This window comes from Lacerta agilis, chromosome 2, assembly GCF_009819535.1.
Source record: "Lacerta agilis isolate rLacAgi1 chromosome 2, rLacAgi1.pri, whole genome shotgun sequence".
Lineage (NCBI taxonomy): Eukaryota > Metazoa > Chordata > Lepidosauria > Squamata > Lacertidae > Lacerta > Lacerta agilis.
In genome coordinates, this window is record NC_046313.1 from 97,850,048 (window position 1) to 97,872,655 (window position 22,608).

The 22,608-nt window shown below is 41.2% G+C and overlaps 1 protein-coding gene across 1 annotated transcript in view; it reads left to right on the forward strand.

Annotated features, from left to right (window-relative positions):
• Positions 1-22,608, forward strand: part of CADPS (calcium dependent secretion activator) — a 337,985-nt gene that overhangs the window by 210,625 nt on the left and 104,752 nt on the right. The window contains 5 exon segments of the mRNA XM_033141314.1: positions 10,763-10,864; positions 11,400-11,463; positions 12,290-12,413; positions 14,838-14,906; positions 15,822-15,839. Of these exon segments, the coding sequence (XP_032997205.1) occupies positions 10,763-10,864; positions 11,400-11,463; positions 12,290-12,413; positions 14,838-14,906; positions 15,822-15,839 (377 nt within the window).

Genomic DNA, 22,608 nt, shown 5'->3' on the forward strand with positions numbered 1-22,608 from the left:
AGCGTCTGTAACCTGAAGCGTCTGGGACCCGAGGTATCACTGTACACCATCTGACTTCCCTTCCACAGTTTAAGCCAGAGGTCGGCAACCTCTGGCCCGTGAGCCAGATGCGGCCCACGAAGGCTGTTTTACTGGCCCACGAGCCGCCCGCCAACCAAGCCGCCCGCTCGGCAAGCCCCTTGAGCACTGTGCTAAACCGGTGCGGCGACTTGCCAAGCAGCGCCGAAAATTGTGTCTGCGCCTGCACAGATACTGGAAATTGCGTCTGCGCATGTCCAGACGCTGGAAATCGCTTCTGCGCAGGCACGATTTTTGGCGTCACGGACATGCACAGAAGTGATTTTCGGCCCCACGGACATGTGCAGATGCTCTCAGTGGGCTTGGTCCGGACCATGGCCGGATAACCTTGCCGACGCCTGGTTTAAGCTTTGCTTTTCTGTCCTGGACCAAACCTTGACTGTGCATGCGTAAGTAAGTAAGTAAGTAGGTAAGTAAGTAAGTAAGTAAATGAGTGCCCCTGACAAAGACTCTTTACTCAAAAGGCACTGGGACTAATTCACTACATTCCCCCTAGTCTCTCCATCCAGTGAGAAAAAGCATTGAGGGCGCTTTCCTTTCTGACCACTTGGAGGGAGATTCTTTGAAGAACATTTCAGCTGAGAGACTGTATTAGGAGGCACCTTCCTTGTTCTGCCTTAAACTAGGCTCTTTCCTGCCTCCGTAATGAATGGCTGTAGGTTGCAGGCCTGCTTTGCTGTACTGGTATAATCCAGTTCAGGCAAGGTGTCCTGCCCCTAACAAAGATTGCATCCACACTATACCTCTGAAGCACATCCAAAACTCATTTTCCCCCCTCACAGAATTCTGGGCACTGTAGTTTGCCCCTCAGAGAGTCTGTTAAGGATTGCTGGGAATTGTAACTGAGGGACAAACTACAGTGCCCAGAATTCTTTGAGGAGCTTGAAACATTCTTCAAATGTGCTTTAAAGTTACAGTGCATTTGTAACCAGAGAGTCTTCACTCAGAACATGTGTGGTTTAATAAACCACACATTTCCAACACCTCTTCCATTTTTCTTGTATTGGTCACACCCTCCTTTATCCAGTCATCTAAGAAAAAAAAGTACTAGTCTTTACCATGTCCAAAGACAGGGAATCAGTAAGAGGGCACAGTATGAACAAACATTTCAAAAATCCCATCTGCAACCCACTTTCTTGATTTGGCGCAGCATCGCTCTGGCCCCTTATCATTTTATACATATTAATTAAAATAGGAAGTACTTCTTTGTGCACAAACCCTTTTTAAATATATAAACGCTTTCTTTTCTTTTTTGTCCCGCCTTTCTTCCAAGAAGCTCAAGGCAATACCTATCCTTGTTATTCACACAACAACTGTGTGATGGTAAGGTGAGGCCTAAGAGAGACTTATTTGCTCACGGTCATCTGGGAAGATTCTTGGCTGAGTGAGGATTTGAATCTGGGCCTCTCTTGGGAACATAGGGTCCATCTAGCTCAGTGTTGTCTACACTGGCTGACACTGGCTCTCGGGGAATTCAGAAAGAAGTATTTCCCCAGTCCTATCTGGAGACGCAAGGGGGTCGAACCTTGGGCCTTCTGTTTTTAAAGCATGTGTTCTACCCCTGAACTATGGCCCTTCTCCAATCTTAGTCCATCATTCTAACCTTGTGCTTTTCAAGCAGTACTGCTTATACCGCCTGATATCCTGTGAAGCACCACTGGTTAAAAGTCCTGTTCTAAACTGTTATATCAATATCTCCCAGTTACCTCCAGGACCTGAGGCAGTGTGTCTCTGAATACAGAGAACAATAGTAGAAAGTGCTCTTGTGCTGGTGGCCTTCTCGTGGACTTCTGGTTGGCTAATTTTTTTGGGGGGGGGGGGAAGAGAGATGCTGGACCAGATAGGCCTTTGGTCTGATCCAATAGAGCTCTACTTATATTCTTACTTGGATATTCACTACAGGAAACAGGGCTCTGGAGCAGATTTCATAGAATCGTAGATTGGAAGTTACCACTAGGGTCTTCTAGTACAGGCATAGGAAACTCGGCCCTCCAGATGTTTTGAGACTACAATTCCCATCATCCCTGACCACTGGTCCTGTTAGCTAGGGATGATGGGAGTTGTAGTCCCAAAACATCTGGAGGGCCGAGTTTGCCTATGCCTGTTCTAGTCCAATGCCTTGCAATACAGAAATCTTTCACCCAGCGTGGGGCTCGAACCCACGATCCTGAGATTAAGAGTCCCATGCTCCAGCGACTGAACTATTCAGCCATTTGGCGTGATTCAGAAAGGCTCTTCATATGTTAACTTGACCTTCATATACGTATAAGAGAGTTTCTATGAGAGGTACTAATGAAGATGCTGCTCACCCAAATAGTGGGTGTCGGCCTTGAGCAATGCAAGAGAAATCAGATCTATAGCTCTGCCTATGTTAGACACAAAAATACAGCAATGGCCAAGTATGCACATTAGCCCCCTTCATAATGTCTCATTCAAAGTTTTCCCATGTGACGTGAGGGCATGGTTGCAGCAGAACAGGCAAGAACCAGTAGATAAAACCAGGTGTGGTCATGCATTATGGGAGCAGCACTCAATTCGCCCTTTGCCGGTAACAGCTGCATTTCTGATGTGACATGGTTATGTAATAACACAATACGCCTGGGCTTACAGCCAGGCAGGCAGCCATCTGGACATGCTCTTTGCATCATAATAGTCACAGGTATTGTAAGTCCTCTGCACCGCAAAACACTTTCAAGGGGCCATGGTGTAGAAAAAAGGAAAGGAAAGATGGCTTTGATCCTTTAAAGTTCGGATCAGGTATTTATCTGGTTGTACATGCCTACTAATGGGCATGTTTTCCCAAGAACAGGGCGAGGTTATCATGAAAGGTGTAAAAGACACTATGTGTTCATTTCAAAGCCACGCTGGAACAGGCAAATGTCAAAGGGATTAACCCCAAAGAGCTATAATGTGTATTTATAATTGCACACAAATGCATGCCATTGCCTCGTATAGTACTCCTTGGTTTAAAAGAAATGATTCTGATATATTTGCTTGAGCAGCATAACTAGCCCCCGAGGCACCGTGTACAATTAGAAAAGGGCATGGTGGGGGAGGTGGGGTTTCCAGAAAGAAATTGTGGCCTTAGGACCTCTGGTCCTAATTATAATTTATAATTAACCCTGCGATTTGCACAAAGAAGCAGTCGGGGTGGGGGAATATTGTCTTTGCCACGAGACCATTTATTTTTAAACTTGACAACTCGCTTCAAAAATATTTCTTTTGGGGCTGATTAATAATTAGTCAATGAGTAATATTAGGAGTAGACAGGAACATTTTAGCTTCTCGTGTAATGTGTTTACAATATTTTTAAAATGCACACTATGAACAGCTAATTTAGGGTTTTAATATCTCATCATAAAGGCACCTTTTCCTGGCACTATCCCAACCTCCTTTTTCTCCCCCCCCCCCAACACCCATCTGTACTATTATGCCCTATTAATTTCTCTAGCAGAATCCAAACAGTATCAAATGGGGTGGAATCTGCTACCGTTCAAGTCTGAGATATTTCCAATTCTGTAGGTTGACCTAAATTCATATAGAGGTGCAGGCACTGTAACATGTCGGCAATTCTTTGTGTGACTACATAGAGATTTACAGACACCACAAGTCTGACGTTTCTGTGCACTGTTTCTGTCCTCCCTCATGTTTTGTATTCCTGATCTGGATCCAAGCATGACATAACTACATTAAATGTGACATTATGTGCACATTTTTTTAAAAATCATTGGACATAAAAAGGTAAAATACAAATTGCACAAGCAGCAGAAACCTGTGATTACACTTGTAAATATCAAATATTGAAATGTCTCGGAAGTGGCACCTAAACACACACACACATCTACAGCGGAAATGTGGATTTCTTCTCCCACAGATAATGCCTTTTGATTATATTCTAATGCCTTTGACTGCTTGCTTTGCAACAAGAGAATGTTCTGAATGCAGCAGAGAAAAGGAAATCGTAAGAGCAGGAATACTCCAAACATTAATTTGAAGGCGGGAGAAAGCACACATATATAAAATGAGATAATACGATCATTAATGACAATGGTTCCATTTCCCTTCAAGTATATAAAAATAAGTGCAGGGCTTTTAATTTATGTTTATATAATCATGGTGCCGTCTACAGATTTGTACTTAATTAATGAAATCATGTTGCTTCAGCTTCTGGGGAGATGAGCAACAAGAATTAACATAACTCATAAATTTCCAAAAGATGTGCAGCTGGGTGGTAGTATTTGAAATTTGACAAAAAACATTGGAAGTATTATTATTTGTGACATGGCTAAAGATGGGGGATTGTGAGGAGAGTAAAGATGACAGAACTGGTGCTAACCACTGTGACAAGAACTTGAAAAGCAGCCGACATGACATCTTTCCTATCATGCTGCTGAAAATGTCAACTTTGTGAAGGACAGTGAGAAAATGGTTTGCCGAATGTTTGAAAGGTAGATTCAAGAGATGCCCGTCATGTCAGATGTAATATAGTCCACAGCTGTTTGAGAAAGGAAGTCCTTGCAGTTGTGATGGCTCTTAGTTGGCAGGCCCTTCCAGACATCCAGGCGGCTCCAAAAATGGCTACAGTTGACCTGTAGATTGTCTGAAGTTTGTTGCTACATGATACACAGAAGCCAGCTGTGATATTTATCATTATTAATTCCGTCTAGTGTCGTGAATACAATTTTTTAAAATAATAATAATAATAATGTAAGGACAGCTGTGCAGACGTATTATGTTTCACAAGTAGTTTTCACATGATTTAATGAGTGACAGCGCAATTAACACACACACACACACACACACACACACACCGCCTTATACCAAACTGGGCAGGTGGGGTTGGACTGAGTTGAAGCATCACGTTTTTCCAACTGAGCTGCCAAGCATAATTCCTTGGATGCACCCATCCAGAAAGTCCCTTGGTGGTACCTTAACCCAGCGGAAAGCCCCAAAACAGGACCTTCCAGTGGTAGGTGGTGGGTCATGCAGAGCCAACCTGGATTCTGCTAGATCATGACCCACTCTCACAGTTATCACTGTCCCACGCTGAACTTGATCCAGACCCAGTCACTTCAACAACATGGAGCTGCTGCAGTGATTCTACCCAGTTGTTCTGTCCCATCCCCTCACTGGCCACTGACCTGTGGCAGCTTCCTGATGCTGCTACAGTTTAGTTGCAACTCTAGCTTCTAGTAGCTCCCACATTAAAAAAAAAAAAAAGGATTGGGAGGGACTGGAAACTACAGTACAATCCCCATGCATTCAAACAGCAGTGGATGTACCTGAAAATGCTCGGGAGTATCCAGGCATTCAGGGTGAGGCCAGCAAGGCATCAGCACTCCCCACTGCCAGCACCTTCCTTCTCAGGGGTCTCTCAATGGAGAGCTCCTTCAGGTACTCCAATATTCTCTTTATTATTGGTAAAGTAAAGGTTTTTTCTCAAGCAGCTTGGGAGACCCAAGCTAATTCACAAATCGATAGATATACAGATATACCTGTAGGTACATATTTAGTATTCTGGTTAAATTACATCCAGGACAGGGGAGTGCTGGGGAAATGTTCAGTGGAAAGAAAAATATATACCCAACACACCCTCAGTCACCACTAAAGTGTGCTCAGCTCTGCAGAAAAATGGAGACCACTTTTGTGGGGGAAGAAAGCTTTAAAGAAATTGGGCGGCAGGTTTCAGCACAGTGCTAGTTTTAATGCTCTAGTAAACTTCCTTGAGCCTACAAAAGGAGTGGCTCGGTAGTGTTTTGTGGAGTGCAGCAAAATAAGCAGCAGTCTGGTGCTCTGACCCCAAACACAATTGGAAGTACTTTCTCCTGCAATGTGTTCAGAATCAGAGTGTCAGCCATTGCCATCTGTAGTCTGTGGTTACCATTTTGTCTTCTTTGGAAGAAGCAGCTCTCTCTCCGTAGTAAGCATGTAGGGTTCACCATAAGTTCTAAATTGATGTCTTTAAAACGAAAGGAGTACAGTAAAAGAACAAGTTTTTGAGCCACATTTTGTTTTCTTCTGCATTTAGACTCATGTCAAGACATTTTCAGTAACACACTTCATAGGTTATTGCTGCAATCAGGGAAAAAATCACACATTTCGTTTAATAATAGTTTGACAACATGAGATGGGCAACTACACATGATGGGCTTATCACCTCCTATCTTGGATTTTTCCCTTATTGGGCAAGTGCCTGACAAGAGGCAATGATCTGTAATAACTTGATCATGCAATAACTAGTGGTAACAGTTTCACACGTTCAGGTTATCAAGTGATAGCTACAATTATCACATCAACAACATAACTTGTGTGCTTGCCTGGCATTTGTCTTTCAAACCTTTTAATTTATCTCAGTAAACAAATATTTCCTATATCTTAGGCTGCCGTCCCTAATTAGTTTGAGAATTACTTTTAGTTAAACGGACCTTCTCTAAAATAAGCAGTTGATTTGAAAATTAGCAGTACCCTTCATTTTGAGCAGTTAAGGTTCTGTGCTTGCATATCTCTTTGAAATTACAATGAGGCCTTCCATTTGGCCTTTTGCAGAGCATCTCCAAGCACTGTGAGTTGAAACTCTATGCTTTCACTTTTGTCTTATTGTAGGAATGCTCACTTACTATAAAACAAAAACACACCCTGCAATCTGAAACATGCCTACTCAGAAGTAAGCCCCATTTAGCTCAATGGGGCTTACTTCCAGGTAAGTGATTCTAAGACTGCAACTTTAGTGGTAACATTTTCTAGAATAAGGAATTTTAAAACATTCTAAGTGTTTCAGTAGTTAAATGTTTCAAACTATAAACAGCCTGCTAAATTTTCATACAACTATATATTTAAGCAAAAATGAGGCCAAAACAATATACTTTTGTACTGCTTTATGTCTTCTCCTAGTGATGTTTCCAGTTGAGGCCTAAATCAATATTTTTATTCACCCAAGCTTGGTGTATAAAATGTATACTGAATTCAAACAGTAATACCATAGAATAATCTAAATACGTACATGGGCTGGGAAACTATCAAACATGTACCGGTAAATCTCTCTTTTCTTCAATAGGACATATATATACAGGATTAGTGATGGGCAACCCAATTATATGAGTGTTTATTTTTGAGTGTTTAAAATTCACTTCATCATTTTAAATAAAAAAGACAAAAATACATTTCCAAAGTGTATATAATGCCTTTGTTTTAAATGGGTGAGTTTTAACCATATTTAACATCAAGTGCTAATATTTATTATATTTTGAGGTTTCTGCATCTTTAGGTCAATGAAATATTGACTGTACAGATTGTATTTTATATATGTATAAAAAGTTAGGAGCATTCTGATTCATTAAAAGGAAAAATAAAGCTTACCAATTAACCCCTGACAGGAGGTTCATTAGAAGCTTTGTAATCCCTTGCCAAGTCTTTTGTACAGCCAAACTAGTCTAATACGAAGGGTTTACAAAGCTTTAATCCAAACACGGGAGGAGGCCTTTAAGTAAGAACATTTGTTCAGTTTTAAGACTTCTTCCATTACTCTTCCTAACAGAGAGAGAGAGAGACTTACAGTTACAAACTGAGTACTAACACACAAGTCCACACACTAGGAAATTGCCAGTAGTAGGAAATAGTGTTGCTAATTGTCTGGTTTGTTGACTTATTTCCTAGAATGGATTAGAGTAGTGCATTACCTTTTGCATGGATTATTCAATAGAACAGCATATGACTGGATGGCCCTTGTGGTCTCTTCCAACTCTATGATTCTAAGCCAATTTGAGTATACACAGAATTTGCACAATTCCTCGGATCCACAGTCTTGGCTTTTGCCTTTGGTTTTTGTCGACCACATCCATGTAACAGAGGGATCATAGAATGGGGGACTGTTTTCAGCCTGAGGGCCACATTCCATTGTGGGCAACCTTTCAGGGGCTACATGCCAATGGTATGTGGGACCAGGGGCAAAAGTTAGTGGGTGGAGCAGCAAATGTAAATTTTACCATTGTGTGGTAAGCTAGTGTCTACACACAGAGAGACTCACTCCTTGCTCTCCTTCCAGGCAAAACAAAAGGCAATATTGCGGGTTCAAGGATACATCCCAACCAGGTAGAAGCACTCGTGGTCAGTGCACAGCAGGACCAGTACAAGCTGTAGCTTGGGGAGAGATGTGGCTTGGAGAAAGTTCCTAGGATCAGGCAGAGAGAACAGGAGGGCTGCATTTTGAAGTTCCCCACCCCTGGCATAACAGTTAAAGCAGAGCACTTTGGTTTTGTCATGAAATTCTACTCAGTATTGATCCAGAGTAGATTCCAGTGTATAGTTAGCAGAGTAACAACTTAAACACCTTGCAGGATTCCCCAAAAATAGACCAGAGGCAATTGTATTTCATCCAGCAGAGCTTTACTGCTACTGAAGGCAAATGAGCATAATGGTCACAAATCCAATACATTCAGGATTGGCACCGTCCATAAGAAATCCAGTTGCAGCAGACTTTAACTTAAACTTACAATAACTTACAATAAGACTAAACCTTAACACTAAGCATACTATGTACAGAATGCCACACCAGAAGAAAGAGAAAGTGAAACCCAGGCTCCTTTGCCCTACTTTTATACAGTGGACACTCGGGTTGCGAACGTGATCCGTACGGGAGGCGCGTTCGCAACCCGCAGCATTTGCAACCTGCGCCGCTGCGTCTACACACACGTGCGATGCAATTCGGCGCTTCTGCGCATGCACAAAGCGCAATTTAGCGCTTCTGCGCATGCGCGAGTGCCGAAACCCGGAAGTAACCCGTTCTGTTACTTCCAGGTTCGGCGCAGTGCACAACCCGAAATCGCGCAACCTGAAACAGCCGTAACCCAAGGTATGACTGTGGTCAGCATGACCATGACTGAAAGAGATAACAGAACCAGTTTAAACCAACTGTTCTCAGCCAGTGTGGTGTAGTGGTTAAGAGCGGTAGACACGTAATCTGGGGAACCGGGTTCGTGTCTCCACTCCTCCACATGCAGCTGCTGGGTGACCTTGGGCTAGTCACACTTCTCTGAAGTCTCTCAGCCCCACTCACCTCACAGAGTGTTTGTTGTGGGCGAGGAAGGGAAAGGAGATTGTTAGCCCCCTTGAGACTCCTTCGGGTAGTGAAAAGCGGGATATCAAATCCAAACACCTCTTCTTCTTCTTCTTCTTCTTCTTCTTCTTCTTCTTCTTCTTCTCTTTCTTCTTCTCTGAAGGAATAACCCAAACATCAGGAACCTTCTGCTTATTTCTTTCACACAGAGAAACGTCCAGAACCCTCTTGAATTAAGTAGAATAGGAAAGATCTCTACACATCAGATCAATACTTTCTGCACTAAGAAATGCAAACTGACAGATTTAAGTCAACTTGTGCTTAACTGCTTTGCACATGGGTGGGAGTTTCACAGCAACACATAACTTGCTGAGGTAAAATAATTAATTTGGTATTACTAGGCGTTGTTCAAAGAACTGCATTCTGCACGTAGGAAGAACTCTGCTTATTTTGCTGCTTTCAAAAGAAGCACAGACACTTCCACAGGAGAAAAACCTCACTCCTCCTTGTGTTTGTACTTCCTCGCTCTGCATCATCTCACACCTTTGATCCTAATAGCTGAAAGCAAATAGGCCAGGATCTAAACTGGTGTGAGTCCCACTCACACACAAGTTCCGCCCTTCCAAGCAGTAGCTTTCTACCCTGCCCCATAATGGGGACCCTGTCACTTTAAGTGAGTTCTGCCTAAGTACTGTACATCACATGAGACTGGAAGGGGCTGGTGGGTAGCAGAATGATTCTGCAGCAGAGAATGAAGCTGTTTTTGCTTGTTGCCAAAATCATGTCACCATATGGGCTCACCTGTGAAGAGCAGTCGCCACCCTGCAGACCTGATTCAGAGGTGGCTTACAGATATGGGCCTCAGATGATGACCTCAGGTTAGGTGCAGGTTCACATGGGTAAAGGCAGTCTCTTAGGTATGAAGAAATATATGATATTCAGAGATTTGCTCCCACACGAGTTACATGTGGCAACACAGTTTACTGCCTTGGCCCTGTGCCTTTATTGAGTCTGCAGTGAATACCATCCAAGAATTTCAACCCAGCAGGGGTGCCCAGTGTGGGGCGAAATGTTACACTCACACAAGGGAGGTGTACATGGAACTAGCAGTGACCTTGAAGTGAATGGGGGTACTCCAGGGATGGGGGCCCTGTGACCCTCCAGGTATCATATGTGGAGTTGGAAGGGAGTCCCGGAGTCATCTAGTCCAACCCCCTGCAATGCAGGAATATAACAGGAATATAATCCCTGTCAATGTTAGCCACTTGCTGTGCTGTCTGGGGCTGATGGAAGCTGGAGCCCAACTATATTTAAAGGACCACAGGTCCCCCCCCCCCAAAAAAAGAAAAAACCAACAACACAAGTGCTATTCAGGCTCTCTGGTACTTAAGGAAAGTGCAGATACTGTGACCGCATCCCTAGAGTAGTCCCTGCTCATGGAGAGCTTTAGAGTCTTCAAGAACTTTGATGTGAAGCCACTGATTTCAGGTAATCCGAGTCTGGAAACCCAATATTCAAATACTCTAATTTATTTGTATAATTGTTTTGACTATAATGTGATGGATTACAGTGCTGATGATTCATAAAAGTCATGAGGTAAAATGCAACTTATTCATAGCTTTTCTCCTCCAGGCCTGATGGAATAGGAACTGTAACAGTAGAAGAAAAAGAGCGGTTTGAAGAAATCAAAGAGAGGCTGCGGTTGTTATTGGAAAATCAAATCACACATTTTAGGTAATGACTGATGTTTCACCTTCCAGACAAAGAGCCAACTTGCTGCGTTTCAGATGCTGCAGTGATGATTACTTGCATAAACAACGGGAACTTTTAAAGTGATTTTAGCGTACTATAGGTTAGCATATAGATGGCACTGACAGTCAGTCATAGAGATGTTACACAGAAAATGTAAAATTGATTTATGTGTGCATTTTTGCCATTAAAGGTTTAGAATAGAAGTCTACAGTGGAATGTCTCTATGTTCTAAACAATTGCCATTTTCTGTTTTTATCTTGTCAGTACTCATTAACTAAAAGCAGCCAGAAGATTGGGGTTTTGGTTTTTTTATAAAGTAATGCTATTTCAGTTTCAAAACCAAAATAGCAATTTCTTCCTCTCCCCGCCCCGCCCTGCTCCTCTGCCCGCCTTGTTTTCCTTATTCACTTTGAAACACATAGCGGGGAGTGACTGGGACTTGCAGTATGGGTGTAAATCATTTGTTAGCTTTTAAAACATTTTGCACATATCCAAAAATGCTATGTATTTACCCTAGGTATTGCTTTCCATTCGGCCGACCAGAAGGCGCTTTAAAAGCCACACTATCACTCCTGGAAAGGGTAAGCATAAGGGTCCTGAAAGGTTGGTTAAAAATAAATCAATCCAGTTCTCATATTTGGCTCTTTTCATTCAGCGGGGTTTATATTGACTTCGGTTATATATTTGGAGTCTGGATGCCATTTTGATTCCAATCACATTGGAAATGAGTGGGCGAAGGGGCGTTTCATCTCCTGGCATGTTTGTGTATGTCGTTTAATTTGAGCAGCATTCTTCAGTGCACCTGCTCTCTCTACTTGGGGGCACACCGTGGTCCAGATTTCATGGGTGGGTTTGGTTGGGCCGGGTTACCTCTTGGCCTCTCCTGACTCTATGAACAACAATAGCTTAAAGCTTCACGTACACGTGGATATTTTATGACACCCAGAATTCTGATTGCAATTTTCTGTGTCATAAAGTCATCGTTTTATCCTGCTAGCAGAAAAACCTGAACTCTTATTGAACTCAGCTCTAATTGAACAAGTACTTTAGGGCTGGTGCAATTAATCCGTACATCTAATAATAATGAACCTTGTGAACCGATAATTTATCTTAACATCTAATGCACAGGTAGCCTAAATATAGTGCCATCCAGATGTTGCTGGATTCCCACTCCTAGCAGCCCACTTCGTCACACTCTCTTTCAAAATGCAAAACACAAAACCATGGGCCAGGGTGATCAGGTTCAATAGTTCCCAAGATGCAATGGGCTATTGCTGCCTGTGTTCTAACCAGTAGAGGGAGACAAAGGGCACTGTGAACCCTTTGAAATCCTTTAGGTGGGTGAAATTGAAAACAAAAGCAGTTAATTTCAAGATGACACAACAAATCAGTGTTTCTTGTATCAAGGTTCTGATGAAAGACATAGTTACTCCAGTCCCTCAAGAGGAGGTAAAGACCGTCATCCGTAAATGCTTAGAGCAAGCTGCATTGACTAACTATACACGGCTCTCAGAGTATGCCAAAATTGAAGGTAAGGCGATTTTACTACTAAAATTAACACTGGTTTCCTGTTTCAGTGAGACGACTAAGCTGCTTTTTAAAAAAAAGAAGAAGAAAAAGAAAATAAATAAAATCAAAATATGCCATAGCTTGCAGGGTAAATAAGGCTAGGGTAAAATCTTCCTCTCTTTTTTTAAGAACATGAAATGGTACACAGGGTAATTACTTTGTCGGAGAGTAAGCATGTTTGGTCACTTGTACAATATTCATATGTGTTGTGTTGTTGTTTTCCTAGAAAACAACCATTGGGATCAACATAGTATGTCATGTTTTGTAACTGGAATGGGAAACGCAGCTAATTGCTTGTGACAGCAGAGTTCATGAAACAATGGAAATATCAGAAATTAAATAGTTTTAACTGTGCACACTCATTTGTAAGCCAGCTTAGGATGTCTATTTATTTATTTTTCCTGGGTAATGCTTTGCCACCTCCCCTTTTATGCATAGCAGATCTTGTCAAATCAGTTGGCCCTGCACTTGCATCAGATTTCATTCTTGTCACTCTAAATTCGCCACAGCTGATATTATTGACCTTTTACGTTAGGAAGGAATAACAACTAGTGACCAGAGACACATGTAGCTATCAAAAAGACATTTTTAAACTTGCTTGAAGATATGCTTTTGGCAGGAATTCTATACATGCAGATAGATCTTTACACATTAATGAGTTTTCATTGTTACCTTTTTGGCTGCTGTACAGTAATTTGAAACTCCTACACAACACGACAAATGCCTTGCTGTTAGATGTATAAATTGAATTATGTGCTGTGGATTTGGGGTTCTTGTCATGTGTTATGAAGCTTTGCTTTAAAAAAGCAATGTTCTCGTTTGCTTCAAATAATAATGCTAGAGGAAACAATATCACCGTTCATTTTTTTTTCTTTCCATAGTCCTTGCTGGTCATAAGGACTGGATTATTGTGATATGCCCCATATTTCCAGGGTCTGTAGATTATACACCTCCTCTCTTTTTCAATGTCCCCCCCCCCCCACGTTGACAATGCAAATTGTGTACCAGTGGTAATGAATTCATTGTTATGCATCCAGTGAGAAACGCTTAAGAATTGGGCACTAAAAGGATGTTTATCAACTCTTGACTTGGTAATGAGCGATGAAAATAGAGAAGGAACGCAGGTCTCTTGAGCACTGTGCTATCAAGCAATTTATCAAAGCACTCGACTTCACAGAATGGTTTTAATTGGTGAACTCTGTTAAAAAATTCAATGTTTAAATATGCTGCACGAGGACATGGGAGAACTCCAGTTCTGAGGCAGTTTTGGGGTTGTTGTTGTTGTTGCGACTTTCCTTTTGAATGGACACTGGACTCCCTAGGTCTCTGTGTAACGCTCACTAACTCTGTCGGTAAGCTTTGCTCTCTTCTTTCAGATATATCTATGCAAAAACAAACTTTATGATCTGTAAGTAAAAATGCATTCATTTCCCAAAACGTAGAACAGTTAGCGTGTACTTTCCTTTGGTGCCTCAATTCTTCTTGGTTGTCTTTAATTACCTTGCCCTCTTTTTTGGCACTGTGACTTTTAGGTCTGGGAAACTTTGAAGCAACAAACTTTTTTTTATTTATTTGTTTTATTTTTCTGTTTCGTTTTGAATTCCAGCTATTGTTTTCGGAGAAGTACTTCATCCCACACTACCTGCTCTCTTCTGCTTCTCTCCTTCCCTGTTCGTGGTTGGTTCAGCCACTTTTCTATGCTGCCGCTATAAAAAGTGGTTGCATCCGTTTCAGAGCATGCTGGGATTGTTAATTCCAAACAACCCAACATCCGCAAGCTGCATGCTTCAGGTTTTCTCTCATGAGCATAGTCCGCTCACTCTGAGTTCCTCTTTGCTTTTTTCTGCTCCTTTTTTTTTTTTACTTAAAAACAATAACCATTGTTTGACCATTTCTACAGTGGAGTCTACAATTTGGAAACCAAATGCCTCCTTCGAGGTCTAACTAGCCTGAGTGCATTAAAATTAAGATAAGAAACAATTTCACAGCAATGCTGCTTGAGGCTATGTTTATGAAGAAATACCTGTGAAAGCCTTAGATACTGAAGGCTAAACTCCTTAGTATCTTGGAGCCTTAAATCAATCAAATTCTATTTCCTTCTATTCATGACGTTCTGATCATTATATTCCTGCAAACAATTCAGAACAAACCTTTAGAATCATGGTCACAATCTCTTTTGTGACTCATGAGCATGCTGAATGGTTAATCCAGTAAACCTCCAATTTTAAATCTTTTTTTTTTTAATTATTATTTTTCCTGTGTGTATCCCAAAATACTCTACAGCTACTTTCCTTTTGAGCTAATGTAAAGTTTTCCTCTGACCTATGACCTATAACCTCTTTACCTCTGACCTAAGCCTCTTGCATGCCCAAATCCTCTTTTATAGGGAAAAAGAGAGAAATGTATGAGCATCCTGTCTTCTGCTTGGCCTCTCAAGTGATGGATTTAACCATTCGTGAGTACCTTCCACCCTCCTCTCCACGCCGTCTTCACTCTTTTCTGTTTTCATTACTTCAGTACAATCCAGAGCCAAACCAACTCACTTTCCTTGCTTCAAGTCTTTTAGCATTGGCTTTGTCTGTTGCTTCTGTCTGTGAAAGTCCCAGTGTGAGAAGTCCAGTCACTTTTTATCAGCCTAAAAAAAAGAAAAGAAAAGAAAAAGGTTAGAAAAAAAAATCAGCTGTTTTTGTTTGTGACGAACTCCAATTTGTCTGTAAGTTTTTTCAGTTCTTCTTTCTGTCTGTGACCTGAATGCATTTTTACTTTGCTTCTGTGTAACCCCAATTTGTAAACACTTGTCACTGGTACACAATCAAAAGACAGCAACTACATGGGGGAGCAATGAGCTAGAGGTCAGAAGAAAAAATGAGACATTGGGGAAGAGTCATCTCTATCTTTCCCTAATGTGTATGTGTTTCAAAAGTTCTTTACAATCTGTGTATACGGCCGCAGAAAAATGTCTTCCCTGTACATTAGATCTTCCACGTCTCTTGTCTGTTATCTTTCAAACAGAGTGCTATCCAAGGTTCTTTTTTCCTGAATATTCCTCTATAGAGAGCTCTGAATAGGACAAATTGTGTATATTCGTTTTACCAGTCTAATAGCCAGTATGCGTACTCAGAGCTTAAACCACCTAAACACCAGTTTTTTCTTTGTACAACATAACATTTTGTCTTGGCAAAGCAAGTCGTTTTTGATGATTCCCCATGCTTCTGGGTGGTGGGAGAGATTTGGGCAACTTTTTTTTCTTTTTGAATGTCATATATCACACATAACTGGGGGCATTTTGATCCACTTGCTCATTAATCCTGCATATCTGTTCTTGTTTCTCTCTCTTTTCTCCTTGTTGCTTTCTCTCTCTTTCATATAGAGAATCAAAAGGATGCAGGTGAACAACTGTATATTATACATTGCTAGGATTGTTGAGTTTTTATTTATCTTTGTTTTCCTTTCCGTAGCTCCTTAAGATATGTACTCCTTTATAGAGAGAAGTTGGAGTTGCAGTAATACTTAAGGAGTTAATTTGTGCTGTCTTAATTCCCGTAATGAGTGTTCTCCTTCTCCCCTAAGTAGATCTAGTAGAACAGAAATTCAGTGCCATCTTACTAGGAGACGAGACACAGTTTAATCAAGAAAAAGTTTACAAAAACAACCCTAAAAGTACATTTTAGAACTCAGTACTATTAGCAGTCTGACATTCTGTTCAAACCACTGTTTGATACCTAAACTTAATCTCATTTTTGTTTTTCATATATTCTGTTTAATACCCTATTCGGGTTGAATTGTTTTCCTGTTAATGTGTAACTAACAATACAGTCAGAGAGAAGTCATGTTTCTTGTTTTATTATTTTTGTTCGTAATGTGGTAATGTAATGAAACAAGAATACAGTTCAGATTAAAAAAACTTTGAAAAATAATTCAGTAAAAATTTGTCAGACATGCCACCTTTTTCATGACTTCTGGATATAAAAAAAATATTCATTTGAAATTTCTTAAAATCTGAACTGTTAATTTAATTTATTTTTCTTTATTTTTCTTGAGTCCTTCGTTTATGTTCTGTGAAAGCAGATTGTCTGGATTTTGAAGTGTTTTTAGAGAGAGAAAATATTTCTGCAATGCATAATTTTGTTGCAAATTCTGCCTTGGGTTGTGTCAGGGTCATCTTTGAGAGAAGCTACCACAAAGTGGCTCAGTATCTCATTTTTTTTCATACAAGAATTCCACTTACACCAGAATGAACTATACTAAAATACTAGGAAATCTATTATTTTAGTTGAACAGTTTGTCGTCCCCCAAGAAAAGCTTACAACAAATAACTAAAATTGCCTACCCTTCCCTTTGCATAAAGAATATTATTAGGTAATCATTTTGTCACAATATCAAGGGCACCCAGTGCTCTTGATTTATACAGAATTTAAACAGATATTTATGACCAAAGGGGGCTCTGACAAGGACAGGCAGCCTTACATGCATCAACTTGATGCATCCGTAAAGTACAATGGAGGCTGCATCTGCATCAGGCATCGATGCACATTAGCAAAATAAGGAGACAACCACGAGGGAATAGTACCCATGTATATTGTGACTATCCAGAATTATGGAGGGGATCTGAACATGTCCAGTGAGCATGGTTCACTGGTCCATCTCTGTATTTTTGAATATTCACCAGACATGCAAGGGATTATCACTGTCAACAGTCCCTTGTGATAGGTAACATAGTCTCCATATTTTGGTTATTCAGTGTATCTTACGTGCAAGTTATACCTGTGGATTAGCCATCTTTGAGCTACACTAACAACCTTGCAGTTACATTTTTCTGGCATTCTATATATTTCCCCCCACTTTATTAAAAATGGTTCCGGATTGCATCCATTGTGTCCATATTTCAAATTAAACTGTGTTTTGCTTGCTTTCTGGTTCAGGAAGTATCATGATGTAGTACACCTCGAACTGACACCAAAGAACATGGGGGGTATTAAAACCACAACCACATGAAATTCATTCTAAAGTCAACGGGTGACATCCATTGTTGCCCACCAAGCTGCAATACAGATTTATTATTTCACAATGGAACTTTCCCTTCCTCTCCTCCCCAATGTGCCTCCTTTGTACTCCTAGTAATCTGTTCCAGAAGATCCCCCAACCCTCCAGAGTAGATTTTGGGGCCTGCAAAGAGGATGAGAAGTGGGGGAAGTACAGTCATGTGAGCAGAAATATTCTCACATGATGTAGAACATCACACAGTAGGAGAATTCAAGTTCCACTGAATTCTAGCATATCAAAATGTAATGCAAAAGATTCATGTACATATATTTGCACATGGAATTTTAAAATACATTGTCTGCTTAGAAAATAATAATTGCAGCAACATTTAGGTACATTTCCATAGGTACAGTTTTGCACAGATATCTGAATAACTTCAATACTAAAGGGCTCACTAATTTTCACTGTGGTTATCTTATTCTGCTAGAGAAGCATAATATGACATGCCAAAGTTAGGTAGATTTTAAGAGTGTTCTTAGTGATAGTTCTTGATTTGCTGCAAGTGGCTTAAGGCAATTAATACCGTATTACAGCTTGTAAAACAGAGCATTCCTTGTACATGTATAGTCCTAATGTGATTTGGTAAAAGAATATATTTTGTTTGGAGTAGTCAGAAGGTGTTGATTAGCTGCAAAAGACAACCTGCATGTTAAATGGAGTAGGCAATGAAAGTAAGCACAATGGAACAGATATTGAAGCCAAAATGTTGTTATTTGATCATGTAACTAGTAAAGCGCAATCATAACCGCCTTGCATTTTGCAAAGAAAGAGATGGTTATTGCCAATTCTAACACAACGTAGTAAAATATCTTTGAACCTTTTAGAAGGCAAGCAAAAACAATCTAGTTCTGCATCGTTAAAAGTGTTGAGTAGTGGCCAGACTACATGCAATTGAAGCCCTGTGTGAGGAACAGAGTACTGTAGATTCTTTCATATCAGAAGAATTCCCCATAGGAGCAAAGGAGGCTGACTTGTCCCGGGACAAGACTGTTTCTTTCTCTAGCCCCCTCTCCATGATTTTAGGCAGAGGTCTTTCCAGTCACCTGTTACCTGATCCTTTTCACTGGAGGTGGCAGGATTTGAAACCCCAGTACAATCTCCATTCAACCCTCCTGCCATTAAAAAATAAACCCCATAGAAATTTAAGGAGGACATACATGGATGCTGCTTTCATGCTGTCGGTCAATCTCGGCAGCATAGAGCAGCATGCAGATGCGGGTCCACATCCATCCACAAATGGCAATTAAGCTGAAAGGAAGCCTGAGCCTGCTACCAGTCAACAAATATACATTTGCATAGGGCAGACAGAGGTGTCCCCAGCCTCCTCCATCATCCCTTCTCCATTTAGGGTGAGTATGAGAACCAGTGGTCAGTTGTTGCAGCTGGAGAACTGTTTCAGCAGCCAACCCTGGCTATGTTCTCCCAATCATTACTCTCCCATCCAAGGAATCACTAGCAATGAAAGGGTGGAAGTAAGGGTATGAAACACTTTGAAGTTGAATATAAGGGGTGTGTAGCTACAGAGTTCTCCAAAAAGCATCTGGGATTGTTCTACACTAGCAACTGGGTATACTGCAATGCTACAGCTAACAGTGAAGCTGTTGCATCTCTAATATGCTGAAGGAACCTGAAGGCTTGGGTTCTAGGAAGCCATCAGAAACAGAAAGCACTGAGAGCCTAAAGGGAGCTAATGTTTCCCTGCTTTTTCTCTCCCAAGATTAGTTAAAAACACACACACACACACACACACACACACACACACGTCACAGGCAAACTTGTAAGATGCCTTCTCTTCCCAGGGGTCTTTTCCCCCAGAGCTGAGAGTTTGCTTGTGATTCCAACCAGGAGTCCAGCTAGAAGGGATCTCCTGAAAGCAGGACAGGAGTTGTGCATGAGACTAGTGGCATGGTATGGACAGAATGTGTGCTTGATTCTATTTATTGTTTCAAAGAAGATAAAGTAATTCCTAGAATGTAAAGACAGAAAGTGCTGCAGCACTGTAGATTATACCCAATCACAGAAAAATATCCACAAGGTGGCAAAAACGAGCAGTTTTCAGATAGTGGAATAGCTTCTAAATGGTATTGAAGTTTTCCTGTGTTTTCATACCTGCCATTGGTATTGATTTATTCCGTAGGATACCAGCTTTTCGGTACTTGTACTGAGCAAATATATTGCTTTTCACAGCATTCTAAGAGCTTCACTTCTGTGCAATGGATGCGAGAAGAGGTTGAGCATCTCAGCAGGGCAATAAGCTCAGAGTCATTGTGTTTCTGAGATTATAACGGCCCTCTTTTGAGCTGTTACAATCAGGTAAATCACAACAGCTACAAAAGACATGTAGAATATGGAGATGCCAATTCCTACAAACTGATCTCTGCAGGGACACTGCCCATCCAAATGCCAGCCAGCCCTGCTCTGTCCCTAAGTCCCCAAGCTAGAGTGAATCAGGTCTCTTTAGTACTCACACATGCATAAATAGTAATAAAAAAGAATTTTTTTAAAAAAAAATGCTGTTAATGTAATCCTGAAAGTTGTAAGGGTGGTCTTGGAATTTGGACTTTTGTAGTGTGACGGTGTTCCTGGTTTCCACCCACTGCCTTTATAACCTAGCATGAAGCAATTACATCTCATGCCAGAGTTTGGCAGAAGCCATCTATATGCACTTGTTGGCATCAGTAGGGAATCAGCAGGGGTATTTTAATTACTATTGTGGTGCATGTTGCGGAGCTGTAGGGAAATATGCACAGATCCCTCCCTGGTTGCTTTCAGAAATACTTCTTCCTATTTCCTTTTGTTTTTACAATTTCATTTCAAAAAAAAGAAAAATCAGAGCAGCGGATCAATGTGCTGAGAACTGCACAATCCAATCCATAGGTCATGTGTTTTAAGCTGTTTTGTTTTGTTGTTGTTTTTTTTATATAAAAAAATACTTGATAAGGCCAGCTGCTATGGCCACTTTGCTTTACACTGTTTTCTTTCTTTATTCCTCTCTCTCTCTCTCACTCTCCTCACCCTTTTTTCTGCTTCACTCCCTTCCCCATATTTTTCTGCTTTGGGCGCCCACTCATGTGCGCGGGCACTCGCAAACAAGCACACCCCAACTGCAGTTGCGCAACCCAGGCGTGTTTGACAGCTGCAGGATTTAAATGCCAGTCAGCTCTGAAATATATTTTTCATCTAGGTCACTGTAGGTGTCTAGGTCTGTAGCAACTGGCAGAAATGTGCAGCTGCTGGCAAGTTCAGTAGCTGGAACATATTTAAGGCTGGTGCAGAGTTGAGTTACTGCAGGGTTTGCTGCACAGCTAAGCCGTGTCTCGTGGGTGCAATTGTCCTCTGGCTTTGGTATCCTTTGAGGAAATGCCATTCACGTCGTAACTGAATGGGAACAGGTCAGATGAAAATTGTCTGCAGCGAGATCCCTGTGACATAATTGACCCATGCATATATTTGGTGCAAGGGAACGACAGCCTTTTCCAAACATTGCTCTTGTTATCAGCATTCGTTGTTTTAGTTTAATATTTTTGGGTGAACACACACAAGCACACACACGCAGAAGAGGCTTGCCTGGGGAGGCTAAGCTGCTATGCTAGCTTCCTGGCAGGTGGGTTGCTGTTGGGAAGGAGGGAGGGAAGTGGTCTGAAGGTCAGCATAGTGCAAACACAGCAGCGGAGCCAAAGAAGCTAACCTACCAGCACTCCACCTACCAAGCTACGCAGAAGTATACACACGCACACACACACACACACACACACACACACCATGCTTTCTCAAAACAAGACATACCATTAAAGGGGTACGATACTGTCTCTGATTTACTGCTCCCTGATCCACAATGTCTGGGCTGGACCAAAATTTGTCCGTCCATCCCCTCTTACAGCATAGTGAGAGCAAAATGGAGACTACAAGAGGTTGGCTTGTTTCAATGAACTGTTTCAGTGAACTTCAGAACTGCAAAATGCTTCCTTTCGTGCTATTTCCATGAAGATAGATGTAGCAACAAGGGAGTAACAATTTGCAGAATTAGCATCTGTCCCCATAGGCCCAGTTGGGAGCTGCAGTGCTCAACCTTGAACCTCTGAAGTGGGAAGCTTCCATCTCAATATAACCTTAGTCTGACTTAAGAAAGGCCAGGAAAAAAACAGTTTTGATAACTTAGGTTACTTACTGTGTTTGGCAATCCCTTGTGATGCAATCCCTTGTGATGGCTAGTCAGCCATTGGGCCTGGGCCTGGATCTGCCATCTTGCAATTAATACAAAATAGAAATGGGTGAGAGCTTCCAAGCTCACCTTGGATTAACATGGAAGTGATCCAAGATCTCCTTTAAAAAATCAGATCTGAAATCATTTTTCTGAACCCTTCTGGTGTCCAGAAAAATTACCCACCTGTGACCATCTTAAATATTTCCGTATTAAACAGAGTTGCATGATGTTGGTCCATTAGATTGAATGGGGGCAAAATACAAAGATAAGGACAGAAATTCAGGAGGCCATGGAAACCAGCAAGTCTTCTCCAACTCAGAAAGACAAATAAAGCTCACTTTTCCTTTTGAGGTGAGATTTAATATGCCCTCAAAGGGCTTTAACCAAGACTAGCCTGAGATATATTTTTTCTCTAAATCAAAGATTATGAGTTGTCCAGATTGCAAGCTAGATAGGATGGCTGTTTCCTAAGAGGCCTGCACCAGGAAAAAGGCTTCCATTTCCAATCTTTTCTTGACTCACAGTGGTTCTGTGAAATTCTGCCCCCTTGACCCATAGCATCATGGGGAGAAAATATCCCCACAAAGGGAAATAGTAGACAAAATCAGAAATAATGTGTTTAGCATGAGGCAAAAAAAAAAAAACTTTACTAGTATCCCTTCCCTTCCTTAGCCCATGAGAAATTAGACTAAGGTGTTTTGGGACATGAATTGATGGATTCATTTCAAGGAAAGGAGAACCATTTCAGAAAAAGGGAGAAAGAAATTTAGTCAACATAAGTTGTATAGATATTCCTAACATAAATGTTATAAAGGGCATTCAGAAATTTCATAAAGCTCAGTGAAGCTTTCCAAGTTCTTTGTACGTTATTTGTGAGGAATGTGGACTGAGGTTCTGACTCAGTAGGGTT